The sequence below is a fragment of the Trichosurus vulpecula genome, chromosome 4 (assembly GCF_011100635.1).
Source record: "Trichosurus vulpecula isolate mTriVul1 chromosome 4, mTriVul1.pri, whole genome shotgun sequence".
Lineage (NCBI taxonomy): Eukaryota > Metazoa > Chordata > Mammalia > Diprotodontia > Phalangeridae > Trichosurus > Trichosurus vulpecula.
The window spans coordinates 370,225,462-370,239,311 of record NC_050576.1 but is presented as its reverse complement, the minus strand read 5'-3'; the positions used below and the strand labels follow the sequence as shown (position 1 = coordinate 370,239,311).

The 13,850-nt window shown below is 42.1% G+C and overlaps 1 protein-coding gene across 1 annotated transcript in view; it reads right to left on the bottom strand.

Annotated features, from left to right (window-relative positions):
* IPO5 (importin 5) overlaps positions 1-12,110 on the bottom strand; it is a 54,014-nt gene extending 41,904 nt beyond the window's left edge. The window contains exons 1-2 of the mRNA XM_036754196.1: positions 11,938-12,110; positions 2,085-2,165 (exon numbers count right to left, since the gene is read on the bottom strand). Of these exons, the coding sequence (XP_036610091.1) occupies positions 2,085-2,165; positions 11,938-12,036 (180 nt within the window). The 5' untranslated portion in view covers positions 12,037-12,110. The remainder of the gene's footprint in view (positions 1-2,084; positions 2,166-11,937) is intronic.
* Between the last annotated feature and the right edge of the window lie 1,740 nt (positions 12,111-13,850).

Genomic DNA, 13,850 nt, shown 5'->3' with positions numbered 1-13,850 from the left:
GAATTATTGGGAAGTTTTCAGCATTATTGCTGTTTTTCAAGGAAGAAGTTGAGCAGCAGCAAATTCAAAATTATGCTCAGAATGTTACCTATCATATCCCTAACATAGTGAAAATGACTGTACTTTAACTGAGCTGTGAACTCACATCTAGGTAACAACCCCTTCATGCCTTCTTATCCTGTAAGGTTTTTTTTTGGTCTTCTTTATAGCTATGAAACATGGACCAAAGCAGTGGGTTGTGTGTGACCTTAATAATTTATTTAATATCTCTGGGCTTAACTTCATTGATTTTTTAAAATTATGGGGTAAGCAGATGATCTCTAAGACCCATTTAAGATTCTATTATTCTGTGAGCACATGTATCACATTTAATATCTTATCTTGGCAATTTTATCAATCAATGTCATCTATAAGTCAGCTAGATATTGAATGGCAAGTTTAGATCACAAAACAGGAAAATTAAGCATCCAATCCACCAGCAAAGAAAGAGCCACAGAGATACCTATTAAATAGTAAATCTGAAGGCCACAGATGAAAATGCACAAAAGAAATTCTATTAGGTCAGCTGTGAAATGCAGACAAACCCAATCTGGTCTGCAGCAAATACAAGAGAAGACTAAACAAGTTAACCTGTAACTTTGGGGGGAAAAGATCAGGAGAAAAAATTTAAGTGGGTAAGGCAAGATATCTATCTCGACACCTTGTCACTCATCTCACACCTAGCTACCACATTCAACATGAGAATAGAATGTAGGAAAGCATAAAGGATGTTTTATAGTACTTTCTAAAATGACATACAATTAGAGGAATAGCCTTTAGGTTGTGGCCTGGTAAAAGTGTGACTATGATGCATATAACTCAGAAGACACACAAATACCACCATCCCATTTGTACAGTTCCAACTCTTTTTTTATTGGGGAGTGGAAAAGGAGGCAGAGGAAACCAACCTGGGATTTCATCAGTGTATGAAGCTCCCAGTGAGGCACTGTCTAATGCAGATTAGCAGCTGCTTTTTAACACGTGTCCGGCTTAGGACTACAGAGTCAGAGGTCAACCTTAACCCAGGTCTCACAGACATCAAGGCCAGCTCTTATTATATCATTATCATTATTACACTAATGCTGCCTCTTGTAGGTCACATAATAAAATTCACTACATCTGTCTCAAAGAAGAAACGTTAGCTTTCATGTGCCTATGAGTACATTCCGGGGCATTAAACAACTGAGACAAGTTTAAATTCTTTTACTCAGCTTTTAAAGCTAGCTTTTTGACAGATTTTTTTTTCTACTAGGTAAACACTGAATTTCTCCCATTTTTTCATGACCTTTAAACTTAAGATTTTTAGATAATTGTTTCCCAAAAAGACTCAAACATAGTGTTATCTGAAAACACATTCCTTTAAACTGAGTTGTGACCTTAAAACTCAAGTAATAATAATAATAATAAAAACCAGGAGCCCTCAACATCTCAGTAGCAAGATCAAGGGAGGTGAGACCTAATTCCAGGTACTGAGATTCCAAGGTTACTGTTTTTATATACAAAACTGTCCAACAGCAGTGATTTTTTTTTTAGGTTTTTCTGATTTGTGAATATATACTTAAAAATAAGGAAATAGTTTTGATAAGTATCACTAACAATGTTTGCTTTTTTACTAGCAAAAAAACAAAACCAGCTTACCTTTTGATGGTTTAATAACATGGACATAGGTCTTATTTAAGATTTAGTCAACTATTCAATCATATAATGAATAGAATCAGCAGTGTGGTGATCTCAGAGGACTTTGAAAGAGAGAATATGAGTTTCAATTCCTGACTGCTACTTACCTGGGTAAATAGATTCATCATGGATCTCAGTTTCCTCATTTGTAAACTGAGGGGCTGGACCAGATTTCTAAGGCCTGTTCCAGTTCTATAATCCTTCTACATTTCAGTTTTCTTAGAATTTCTAATGAGGGGGTCGAACTATATTCTTCTAGGGTAGTTCCAATGTACATCTCTGTATATAAGCTTTCTACTACCCCTGCTTTCTACTAACAATAATTCAATTATTTTAGAAAGTGAAGTTATTTTCAGATGCTTTAATACCTCCTCAGCAGCAGTTGTATTTCTGATGGCTTGCAAGAGGAATGTGATCTTAGATTGTCCAGGGATATTCTCATAGGTTTCCTAAAGAGGAAAAAAAGTTAACAAAATTTAATATATAAATTAATTGATCTCTTCTAAACCATCCTACTCTTCACCAAGGTTTGCAACCTCAACTCTTCATTATCTCTTGCCCCTCCCTATTCAATCATTGGTCAACTCTTGCTGATCTACAAATCTCTCCATTCACACTTTTTCTACCCACATGGCCAACACATTAGTTCAAGTCTTCATCATCTATCACTGCCTTAACTATTATAATAGCCTCCTAATTAATCTTGCAACCCTATCATTTCTCCACAGAACTGCCCATGATATTCCTATGGCATAGATTTAACCATGTAACTCCCTATTTAAGAAGGTGTGAGTAAGTGGTTCTCTCTGGACTCTAGGATAAAAAACAAGCTTTTCTGTTTAGCATTTAAAAACTTCCATAATCTCTCTCTAGCCTGGCTTTCCAGGTTTACCACAACCACATGTTACTTCCCTTCATACTTTAAGTTTCCATCCGGACTGGTCTACTTGATCTCTGTACACCATACTCTGTAATTTTGTACAAATTGTCCCAAAGATTTGGGAGCAACGAGGTATTTATACCTGTCCCCTTCAAAGGCTAGCAACATCCCCTCTATTACTTTTTAGATTTTGTACATACTTTGAATATATTTGTTTTTGTACATACCACCATTCTCTTCTCCCTAAAAGAATGTACCTTTTTTGAGGGCAAGGACTGTTTCAATTTTTCTTTATATATCAATAGCTAGTGCTTATATAACATAACAGTGCTGTGTGCTAATTACAAAGACATCATTCGATCCTCACAACTACCCTGGGAGAAAGTTGCTATTATCATCATTTTGCAATTGAGAAAACTGAGACAGAGGTCTCAGCTAGTTAAATATCAGAGGCCAGATTCTTGAGGCCTAGCACCATTCCCAACATCTAGCACAGTCAGAAATTAGCAAATGCTTGCTGAATGACTAAATCAATTACAGCCAACATAAAGAATACAATCATAGAAAAATATGCCTAGAAAACGGAGGCTAGTAACCTAGGTACAGAGTTAGGATTTACTTATGCATAGCCCTCATTTCCTGTGTCTGTTAAGTCTCTAGATTTAGAGGTCCATAGTATCTTATAGAGAATTTATAGGAAGATAAGGTCAAGATTCTTACAAGAAGAAGTGGTGTGGGTGAGATCTCTAGAAAAGGCCTAATGACTCAAGAAAATTTAGATATAGAGGTAGGTATCTGTTATTGCTTAGAATGTGGATATAAGGCTGCACAAAAAAAGGGAATGATATAGAACCAAGGTAGGAAGGGATCAAGGAAGGTCACTGTGTCCAGTAACCCCCAACCCTTTTCAACATGTGATATATGTTTTACACTTGGGACACAGTGGCCAGGAACCTATGTCAGGGGTGTTAGTGGTTAAATTTTCTCCCTGCCATTTATCCAACCATCTGTTTTTCCAAATTCTTCCTCCCTTCCCTATCAATTTCTTATACACTAGATATAGTTATCCTTTTTCAATCCCAGTTGTCACTATTTCTAGCTCCTCTCCTGTTCCATCACCCTACCCGGGTCAGCTCCCCTTTCCTCTCCTTCTCCTGGATTAAAAAAACTGGCAGAAGGGAATGAAAAATACAGAGATTGTGACAATGGTTCAAGGATGAGTTCTCTGGAGCCTCTTGAAGAAACAATGACTTAGTAAATAACCTTTGCTGAGTATTAGGACACTTTAAAAAAAATTTGAGGACCCCCCCCCCCCATAATAGTAGTTATACTATTGGTATCTATTCAAATTTTTTAAAAACCAGCAACTTTTAAATGATTTTGTATTTGCACCTAGAAATTCAGAATTGGATGGGACCTTAGAAATCACCTAGTCCAAAGCTATCACTTTATAAATAAGGAATCTGCGACTTCTGAGTGTCACGGAGAGTACTAGAGCCAAAGTTTTACAAGCATAATACTTAGAACCAGCCTGGTTCTAAAGCTAGGTCTTCTTTCCCTGTGTATTTTGATATAATTATATATATATCAAAATGGTATTCCAATAAATGTTTCCATGTACATGTGGATTCTAGGACACTTTGCAATAACTCCATGCTCCATGGCTTGGGACCCATTAGTTCATCCTCCTTTTTAGGACTAAGCCTCTCAACAACTTAATGCCAGTCTCTTCCCAAGAACAAGGCTATCAATGGAAAGGTCATTTCCCCTGTATTCTATAGATCAGGGGTGGGGAACCTGCAGCCTCAAGTCCACATGTGGCCTTCTAGGTCCTCAAGTATGGCCCTTTGACTGAATGCAAACTTCACAGAACAAATCTCCTTAATAAAAGGATTTGTCCTGTAAAACCTGGAGTTAGGTTCCCCACCGCAGTTCTAAACATAACCCAGAATTGGTTTAAATTACTTAAGGCCACTACAGAGCTACATCTAACCTGGAATCAGAAATCAGGGGAGGGAGACAAGATAACCTACCATTTCCCAAGCTACATTTTCCTTATCTTTACTAGAATGAGACCATACCTAAAATAGTCTCATATAATTATCTACTAGTCAAAGAACAAACCTCAAAATGAGAAGACTTAAACTGATATGGATGCCCAGACTCAGTTTATCAAAGGCACCTCAATATTTAAGTTGACTAAACTTCATACTACACCCTATTTTTTTCTGGGTAAAAATTAATTTTTCTCAAGATATCACTTACTCTTTTCACCTAAATTACTATCCACTTACTAACCATTAATAGAAGGAAAGTATTACATTTAATATGCTCCACAACTATACTAGCTCTTTAAGACTCAGCACTGTAGACCAAGGTAAAGCTTGCTGTTTGGCTGGTAACTTTACAATAAGGTTTAGAAAGCACATATTCTCTGGTTTGACCAAACCAAGGCGGGTTAAGTGTATCTCCATTTTGAGGCTTAGGAAACTTAGAAGACTTGCCCAGCATAACCAAGTCAAGCTGCTGGTACTCAAATGCAAGTCTGCACCTCTTTTCTCCCACATGATAGCCTAATTCATCTTTTCTTTATAAGAAATATGCTCACTGCAGGCACACTGCTGCTTGTAGGAGGAAAACAGTTAAATTTGGAGGTGAAGGGGAGGGAGATGTTTTGGTAAACTTAAACTGCTTTTTGGATAACAGGACAGATCCACAAATTCAAAGTAATACTGATGACTGCAGAATTTTATAGAAACTGGTGAATGCGGTTTGAAAACCTCAAAATCAGTAAAGTTAGGTGTGGATCATCTTAAATTTATGATTAAAAATAAAATATTGAAATGTTCAGTGTATTTAGATCAGATGGTTTACCTATCTGAATAGCTATTATGTCTTGCTCTGAATGACCCTGAACTTTTGTAGCAAACTTGTAATATGATGATGTGAACACTCCTTAGTCTTTAGACTTTTTTGAATCTTTAGATTCTTTAGCAATTTATACTCAATACTAGTGAATATAAAGTGTAACATAAAATACAATATTACACAAACTATTATCGGAGGCAGGATGGCATGAGAGGCAGCAAGATGAAATGTGAAGTACACTAATTGGACTTTATCAGACCAGTTCAAATTCTACCTCTAATACTTACCAGGCATGAGACTTTGGGCAAGTCACTTAACATCTGAGTCTTAGTTTGCTCTTCTATAAAATTAGGCATAATACAATATTCAGGTGAAAAATAACTATGTGATTTTGAATCATGATTATTAACTAGGTATATTGGTATTTATTTAAATGGTATTAGATGAAGAGCTATTAAATTCTTATCCCAGAATGTTTTGGAGAATCTTTGTATCATTTATCTTTAAGCATAGACAACATAAAAAATGTAATATAGGCTTAGTTCTAGAATAATTATCATTTCTCCACCCTCTCAATACTAAGCTAGAACTAAGCCTACATATTCTATGCTTACTCAAAGATCCTTACAAAAAGATCCTTCAAGATATTCAAGAAGATTCATACTGTTATCATTGATTTCTTTAGCACACACAAATCAAATCTAATTATAAAGATTAGGGTGAAATTCCAGTCAGGAAAGCGTTTTCTTCCTTGGCCCACCATTCTTTGAAATGCCTAGAAGGTAAACCTCCTTTCACCAGCTTCTGCATGGTTTTCTCACATCACTCTCATTTCTCTTCCCAATTTTTCCTCTACTTCTCTAACTTGCTTTTCCAAATCCTTTTTGAGCTCTTCCATGGTCTGAGACCAGTTCATGTTTTTCTTGGAGGCATTTGATGTAGGCTCTTTGACTTTGTTGACTTCTGGTTGTATGTTTTGGTCTTCTTTGTCACCAAAGAAAGATTCCAAAGTGTGAGCCTGAATCTGAGTCTGTTTTCGCTGCCTGGCCATGTTCCCAGCCAACTTACTTGACCCTTGAGTTTTCATCGGGGTATGACTGCTTGTAGAGTAAAAAGTACTTTGTTCCAAGCTTGAGGTGATGTGCTTTTGTGTTCAGAGCTATTTCTATACAGCACACTCTGCCACACCAGCACTCCTCCTCCCCCAAGAACCCCCAACCTGGACTGGACTCAGATCTTAAGCAGGCTCTGCACTCCTACTCAGATCTGCCACTTAATTCCTCCCACCAGGTGGGCCTGGGGCCTGAAGCAACTGCAGCTGTAGCTCTGTAAGCAGCCTCAGAGCTGCATCACCTCTGTTGCCCCCAGGGAAGTGGCCAAACCACAAACTCTTTTCACTCTGTCCCAGCAGCTTTTCCCACTAACCTTCTCTGTTGTCTTTGGTGTTTGTGGGTTGAGAAGTCTGGTAACTGCCACAGCTCACCGATTCAGGGCACTAGGGCCTGTTCTGCCCAGCTCCTGGTCTGGTTGGTCCAGGCGCAGCTCACGCTGGGCTCTGCTCTGCTCCCAGTTCTGTGCGATAGACTTTACCCAGCAACCATCCAGTCTGTCCTGGGCTGGAACCCTGCTTCCCTCTGCTATTCTGTGCCTTCTGCAGTTCTAGAATTTGTTCAGAGCCATTTTTATAGGTGTCTGGAGGGACCTGGGAGGAGCTCATGAAAGTCCCTGCTTTCCAGCCACCATCTTGGCTCCACCCTCTCACCTGCTTATAAGCCCTATATGGGATATCTGCATAGTATCTATGTTTATCCTTGTAATGGCCTTAAAAATGAAGGTTAAAATACCAAATTATATTCTCTTCCAGATTGGCAGTCTATGGAGTATAGTTTTAGAATACAGCTCCTACTAGGAAGTGGGATTATTTTAATTTTCAGTTCATGAGCTCCCACTTTGACTGCCTTGGTGATTGTCAAATCAAGTTGGTGAGTATTGCTTCTGGTTGGAACTTTGTTTCTGAGAAAAGAACAGTTTGGAAATGAAAGCTATTTGTGACTACAGGTAATTTCTTACAAGGATAACTGGCTTAGATTTTTTAAAAAGCCAGGCTACATTCAAGGCTCCCAAAAAGACAAGCTTAATCTAAACTTGAATGCCAAGAAAGCTTGAGAATAAAAGGATTTACCATCCTGGGACAAAGAAACACTTGCTTTCAATAAAGAAATACCCAAATTCAGAAGATTTTTTTTCTGTCCCTTTTAAAAGTTCCACATGAACAAATTTTCTGGGTACAGTACAAGTTAAAAATTTCAAGCCATGATTGATAGGGATATCCATCTGGATCAGTGATTTCACTGGTATATGGAACTCCTAGGTGAAGAAACTCCCTCTACCACTTCAGGTACGCATTTTTTCTGCAAACTTGTCTTAGAGAATTGCGGGGGCACTGAGAGGTTAAGCCCAGGATCGCACAGCTGGTATGAGTTGGAGGAGGTTCTTGAAACCAGGTCTGAGTTCTAGTCCAGTTCTCCTTCCATTATACCACAAAGAGGTAAAATCTGTCTGCTTACTGCCTTCAACTTCCTATCATGGTTCTTACAACATAATGTGTTCTTTGAGAAGGAAGCACAGCATTCTCTAAATTCCATATTAATAGACTATAACAATACCAACAGACAGAATCCAAATGATCTCATTTTAGTTACTGGCTTCAATTTAAGAGTATGGTGTAGAGTTCCAGATTTGCAATCACTAGACCTGAGGTCAATTTTCTTGATTGTCTGTCACTTTGGGTGAATCACTTCATTTCTCTATCTTCAAAATTAAGACTGACTGAATGACCTCAAAGGTCATTTTCCAGCTCTAGATCTGTGAACCCTGGTAATCCTGAGAAAGGTGATACTATAACCAACCTTCTAGATGATCTGCTAAGACTAGCTCTGTATTTCAATAATCCAAGGACCTGTGGCTTTTCCTTGGTGTGCACCTATTCCACTGATGTAAATTAGGACTTCCTGAACAATTCAACAGATGGTCCTTTTTGATTGTCCTGCAGCCAAATTGGTGATGAGTCTTTCTGAACTTAGCCATGCTGGTCTTTGGGCAACAGACATAACATAAGCCTATTATTGGAATCCTTTCAGTCCCAGCAGGACCTTCGAGAGCTTGCATTCCTCTGGCAGACTTGTGGAATTAAGGGTCATTTATCTTACACACTATAAAGAGATACAGAGTAGTTCCATATAAAATACATTACCATTATGCATGTTTGAGGCTGCCATTCAGTAGTACTTCAACAGTAGAAAAACTAGAAGCATTACTCTAGGTCATTTACCAGGCATTTATCAGTACATAAGTGCTGGCAAAGAAAATCCACCAATATTTTGGTCATATCTGATTCTGTCACTATTAGGGAAAGTCTTTTTTATCCTTCTCTTATTTGTAAGGGATGATTAAGTAATATTTAAAATGGTTGAGTAGTAAAATAGGAAAAAGCAACTTCTACTTGTTCCTAAGACTATTAAAATACATTTCAAGAGAGTTAGTCTCATTCCTTTCACCCAACTTCCATTGATATTAATGAAGCTTTTTTTCTTCCCCCAGGATCAAAGAGAAATAAACTTTCTGGGGAAAATGAACAGGGATAGTAAATCCACTCAGAATAAAAACTTTGACTTTAAGTTATACTAAGAATCCAGATCAATTTCCTCAACGAATACCCTGACTTTCAATTATTTTTTCTTTCACAATTACCATTTCATTATAATTTTTCTGTTTCTAATCACTGGGAATATTCTATTTTCCCCCAAAACATGTGAAGATTCACTTTGGGGATAAAGTGGGGGGAAAAAAAAACACCTGGTGAATTTTTTTTCTCACTGTGAAGCAAGCTTTTGCTTACAAAAAAATTCAACCAAGTTGAAAGATTCTGATACTGTCTCCTTTTTTAAATACAAAGATACAGAAAAAGTATTAAGGCCTATTGATAAATGATTCACACAGTACATGTTGGGAACATAAGGAAACAAACAACATATGACCCACAGTAAGAGTAACATTTCACCAAACGAAATTTCCAAAACTTGATTACATTTGAACACAAAACAAGTTCACTTCTTCAACATTCTGGCATTGGTATGTCAACAAAGTACATTTTTTTTTAGTATATTACATGGACATTTCCTAAATACCAGTTCAAGTTAGTTCAAAGAAAATTTGTGTAACTATTTTCTATTTATCATATTAATCTATGGTGGCCAATTATCTTTAGTTTGATTTATTAAAGTGAATACATTATTCAATCTATAAATTCAATTTAGTGTAATATAAGCACTTAGTCTTCCTATTACTGAAAGTTAGATGTTGACAGCTATTTAATATTAGCTTATTGCCATCAATTAAGTCACAAAAATTTGATCTATATGGCTTATAGCTGACTTCTTATAAAGTGGTGTAATCACTTTTAACCATGTTGGCCTTTTAAAAAACATTATAGACACAAATAAATGATTTGAGATAAATGTATAATAATCAAGAGACACAAGTGAAAAAAATAAGTGCCTGAGTCTTCATTATGAGACTAATGAGAGCACTGCTTTTTTCCTCAATTGTTTCTTATGAAAGAATGTGCTGAACTCACCAACAAAGTGATGCAAGTGATAAAAGACCAAAGACAGCCACCAATAGAAATTCATGCTGAACAGACACTGCTATTTCAGTTCAATAGAAGAGAGATTCCCCACTAAGCTTGACAATAGAGATTTAAGCAACTGGAGGAAGGAGAATTAACCTAGCTTACTAATTATAATACCATTTTTTGCAATACATGAAAAGTTCTACTTCAGAGAGTTAGCTGAGATAAAGTGTTTTATTTTGCTTAGAAAATCAGCAACCAAAAAGCACCATGGCAAAAGCATTAAGTTTCTTTAAAATATTTTCCCCAAGAACCAAATTTTCAAAATAAATGACTTTTTTTAAAAAAAAAAAAACCTGAAGTTTATAATTTCTATTCAAAGTACCTATCAAAATCCCTGTGATTTTGAAGAAAACCACGAAATCCTTCGTGGGGAGGGGGCACCAAGAAAGATGCCAAATAAACTTTCCTGGATATAGGTGTATATAAAACAATTCTTTGCCCATGGTATCCCATAAACAAAATACTTCTTTGCTATGTGATAATATCTGGCACACAGTACAATAACACAATTCAGAAGAACTTTTCTTCATTCCCCAGCTTCCAAAAATTTGGGCAAGGAAGTCCATTCATAGGTAATCAAGATAAATAATTTAGTTCAAATTATGTATTGCTGAGGATCGTTTCCTTCAGTCCCTTCAGGTAACCAACATGATAAAGCTGTGGACCAAACAGGCAGCAAGTACTCCAATGCTCAGCTGTACTTTCTGTCCTTTTGAACTCGTTAAAACCTGTGCCCCTGGCTCTAGGAAACAGCAAAACCCCCTAGTTTCCCTCATGTGTCACAAAAATGAGAGCACATGGCTCCCTGGAGTCGTAGAAAATCTGCCCCCCTCCCGGCCCCCCCATACATAAAGCTGGGCAGCTGGCTGTGGATAGTTCTTTAGAAATGGCAGTCTTTTAAGGAAGAGAATACCAGAGAGAACAAACATCTACTACACCCCCACCCCCCGCCGCCTTAGGGAATGGAGAGGAGAGGAATAATTAGGAAAATGAGGCTAAAGGAGTCCAAAAGGAAGAGTGACAGCAGCAAAGAAAGCAAGCCAGGGGGGATGGAGAAGGTGCAGAATGATAAGAGGACAGTAAGTACCAGGTGGAAAAGAATGAGGAGAAATGGGACAGGCGGCAGCACGAGATTTGGTGGAACGGTGGGGGGAGGGGGACAGAGGTGGAGACGTGCCTGGATGGGGGAGGGGAAATCCCAAGAGGAGAAAGCGGGAAAAGGGGCATGGGGGGGCATGGGAAAGGTCAAACTGTGCAGGGGGGGAGGGGAAGGGGATGATCCAAGTCGGGTAGGGGTCCAACCTCCCCACCCCCATCCCTAATGGCAGGATTGGGGCTCTCCTCCTTGACCCCATAGACTACATGCATGCATAACAGCACCCGGGTACCAAAGTGGGGGGCGGGGAGGGGATAACTGTCGAGGCAGGATGGGACTGGACCGGACTGGGCAGGGCGGGGGGAGGGGGAGCCGAGGCCGCCCCATCCCAGACTGTAAGGGGCAGAGGGGCCGGGATGGAAAGTCCGTGGCGGTGGCCCCAGCTCCCACGTGGGCTGGGCCGGCCCGGCGCCTCTGCTTCGCCAGCTCGCCTGTCCGGGCCCAGGTCAGGCCGGGCGGGAGAACAGCGGCAGCAAGAGGAGCTTGAGGTGGAGGGAAGGACCCGGCCGGGGGCCCCCGGGGCCGGGGTGGGGGCCGGCAGCCCACGGAGCCGGGGATCGGGCCGGGGGGAGCCCGGAAGATCAGGGTCGGGGAGAGGGGGAGAGGGAGGAGAGACTCAGTTACCTCCGCCTGTTTCCGCACCACATTGTCGGGGCTGAGCAGGTTCCCCAGGAGCAGGTAAAACTGTTGCTGCTCGGCCGCCGCCGCCGCTGCCGCCGCCATTGCGCTGAGCGTGAGAGAGAGGGAGAGAGGAGGGGGAGAGAGACACGGAGCCGTGAGGCGGGAGCGCTCGCGGGCGGGGAGGGGGAGGGGACACGAGCTGCCGGCACCACCACCAGCACCAGCAGCAGCGGCGCAGCACCAGCGGCGGCAGCAGCAGCAGCAGGAGCAGCCGCGGCGGCGCTGGGCGCGGGAGAGGCGGGGCAAAGGGGAAAGGAGAGGAGGGGCGGGGCCTCGTGACCTCTCACCTCCCGTCCCTCCCACCCCGCGGACACCGCCGCCAGCCTCTCATTGGTCCCGGAGGCTCGAGGCCGAGGCGGCCTTGTTCGCCGGCCCCGCTCCGATTGGCCGCGCATCCCAGCGTCCTGCGATGGCGTCATTGGCCGCGAGGGCGGGGCGGGGTCGAGGGGAGTGCTTGGGGGTGGGGAAGGAGAGCTCCGCGGTCAGGAGATTGCCTAGGTCGTGAGTCCAGGCAGAGCTGGGACGGCGGGAAGGGACCTGGAGTCGGTCACTGGTAGCGGGGTCAGGCGCGAGCCTCGGTGCCGAGCGTGGTACGCTCTTCCCTTCCTTCCTCCTCCCCCGCTTCCTCCGGGCCGGGGACTCCCACGCCTGAGGACCGTATCGGGGTGGAACGTAGCCCTGGACGTGCCCCCTCCCCCGAACCACGCCCCTGGTTCTCCCCGCCGGCGGAGGTCCCCCCCCAGAGGCTTGCGTGACTCAGGCTCTCCGGACCGGGTAGTGAGTCACCGACTCCCGCCAGGCCTGGCCCTAGATGGCTCCGCGCACCCCCTCCCTCCGCTTCCTCTTCTCTCTCCCGCCAAATGTGACCACGTTTGACTGTAGTCCCTCCCCCAGCCCCCCACGTTGGATCCGCCCCAGGAGCTGCTCGAGCTCTCCGGAGTTTCTTTCAGCTCTCACTCATCCGTCTGCTCCCGGGATGCTCGGGAGATAACTCTTTCCCCGGCACCTTTCAATCTAGGGGCGCAGGCCGTGTCAGCCACGGGGTCCCTGCAGACCTCGAGAATTGCCTCTTCCCTCCGGGAGGGCGGGGCGACGATGAGTCAATTTGCACCGCGAGCTAGTTGGGTCTGGGCTAGGCCAGTTACATGTTAATTTCTGGGACTCCACCCTGTGAGGGGCCGAAAAGGGTAGCGTGTCCTTTTGAAGACCACAATAGAGAAACTGAGGCAGGAAGAAGCGGACTGAGAATCACGGGGGACCCAGTACCAAGGAGCTCCAATTTTCATGCCAGTGCTTTGATGCGAGAAAATGTGTCTGCCTTCCAGAAGGCAAAGTTGATGAAAAACAATCGGGGCTGCTTTAAAGCCAAATCCCATGAAAAAGGGAATGATCGAATAAATCAGCCTGCCTCGACTGTGAGGGTTGGGACTGCTGTCTAGGAACGAGGACAATTCAATGGTCATTCAAGTGGGGAAGGGGGTGTGAGTACAGAGTAATCCCAAAGGAAAGAGATTTCTCCTTAGGGCCAATACAAAGAGCACCGCCGCCAACATCCTAGTTTTCACTAGGAAGATAAAATGCCTTAAGGGGGGAAATTAGGTGAAAGGGTGCATCTTGGCAAGGATTTGCAGCTGGAGGGCCCACTTTATTCATCATCCCTTAATGAGTTTTGTTCTGGAACGGACCTGTCATTCAATGCCATGGGAAATCCTGGTGTGGAAATCCCCTTCCGTAGTGGAGTTAGGTAGCTCTCTCTCTCTAGCCTGTTAGTTTTACAGTTGTCTGGTGGGGGGGCAATGAATGGTTTAGTGACTTTCTCAGGTAGTACGGCTTGTATTGATTAGAGTGAACCCTAG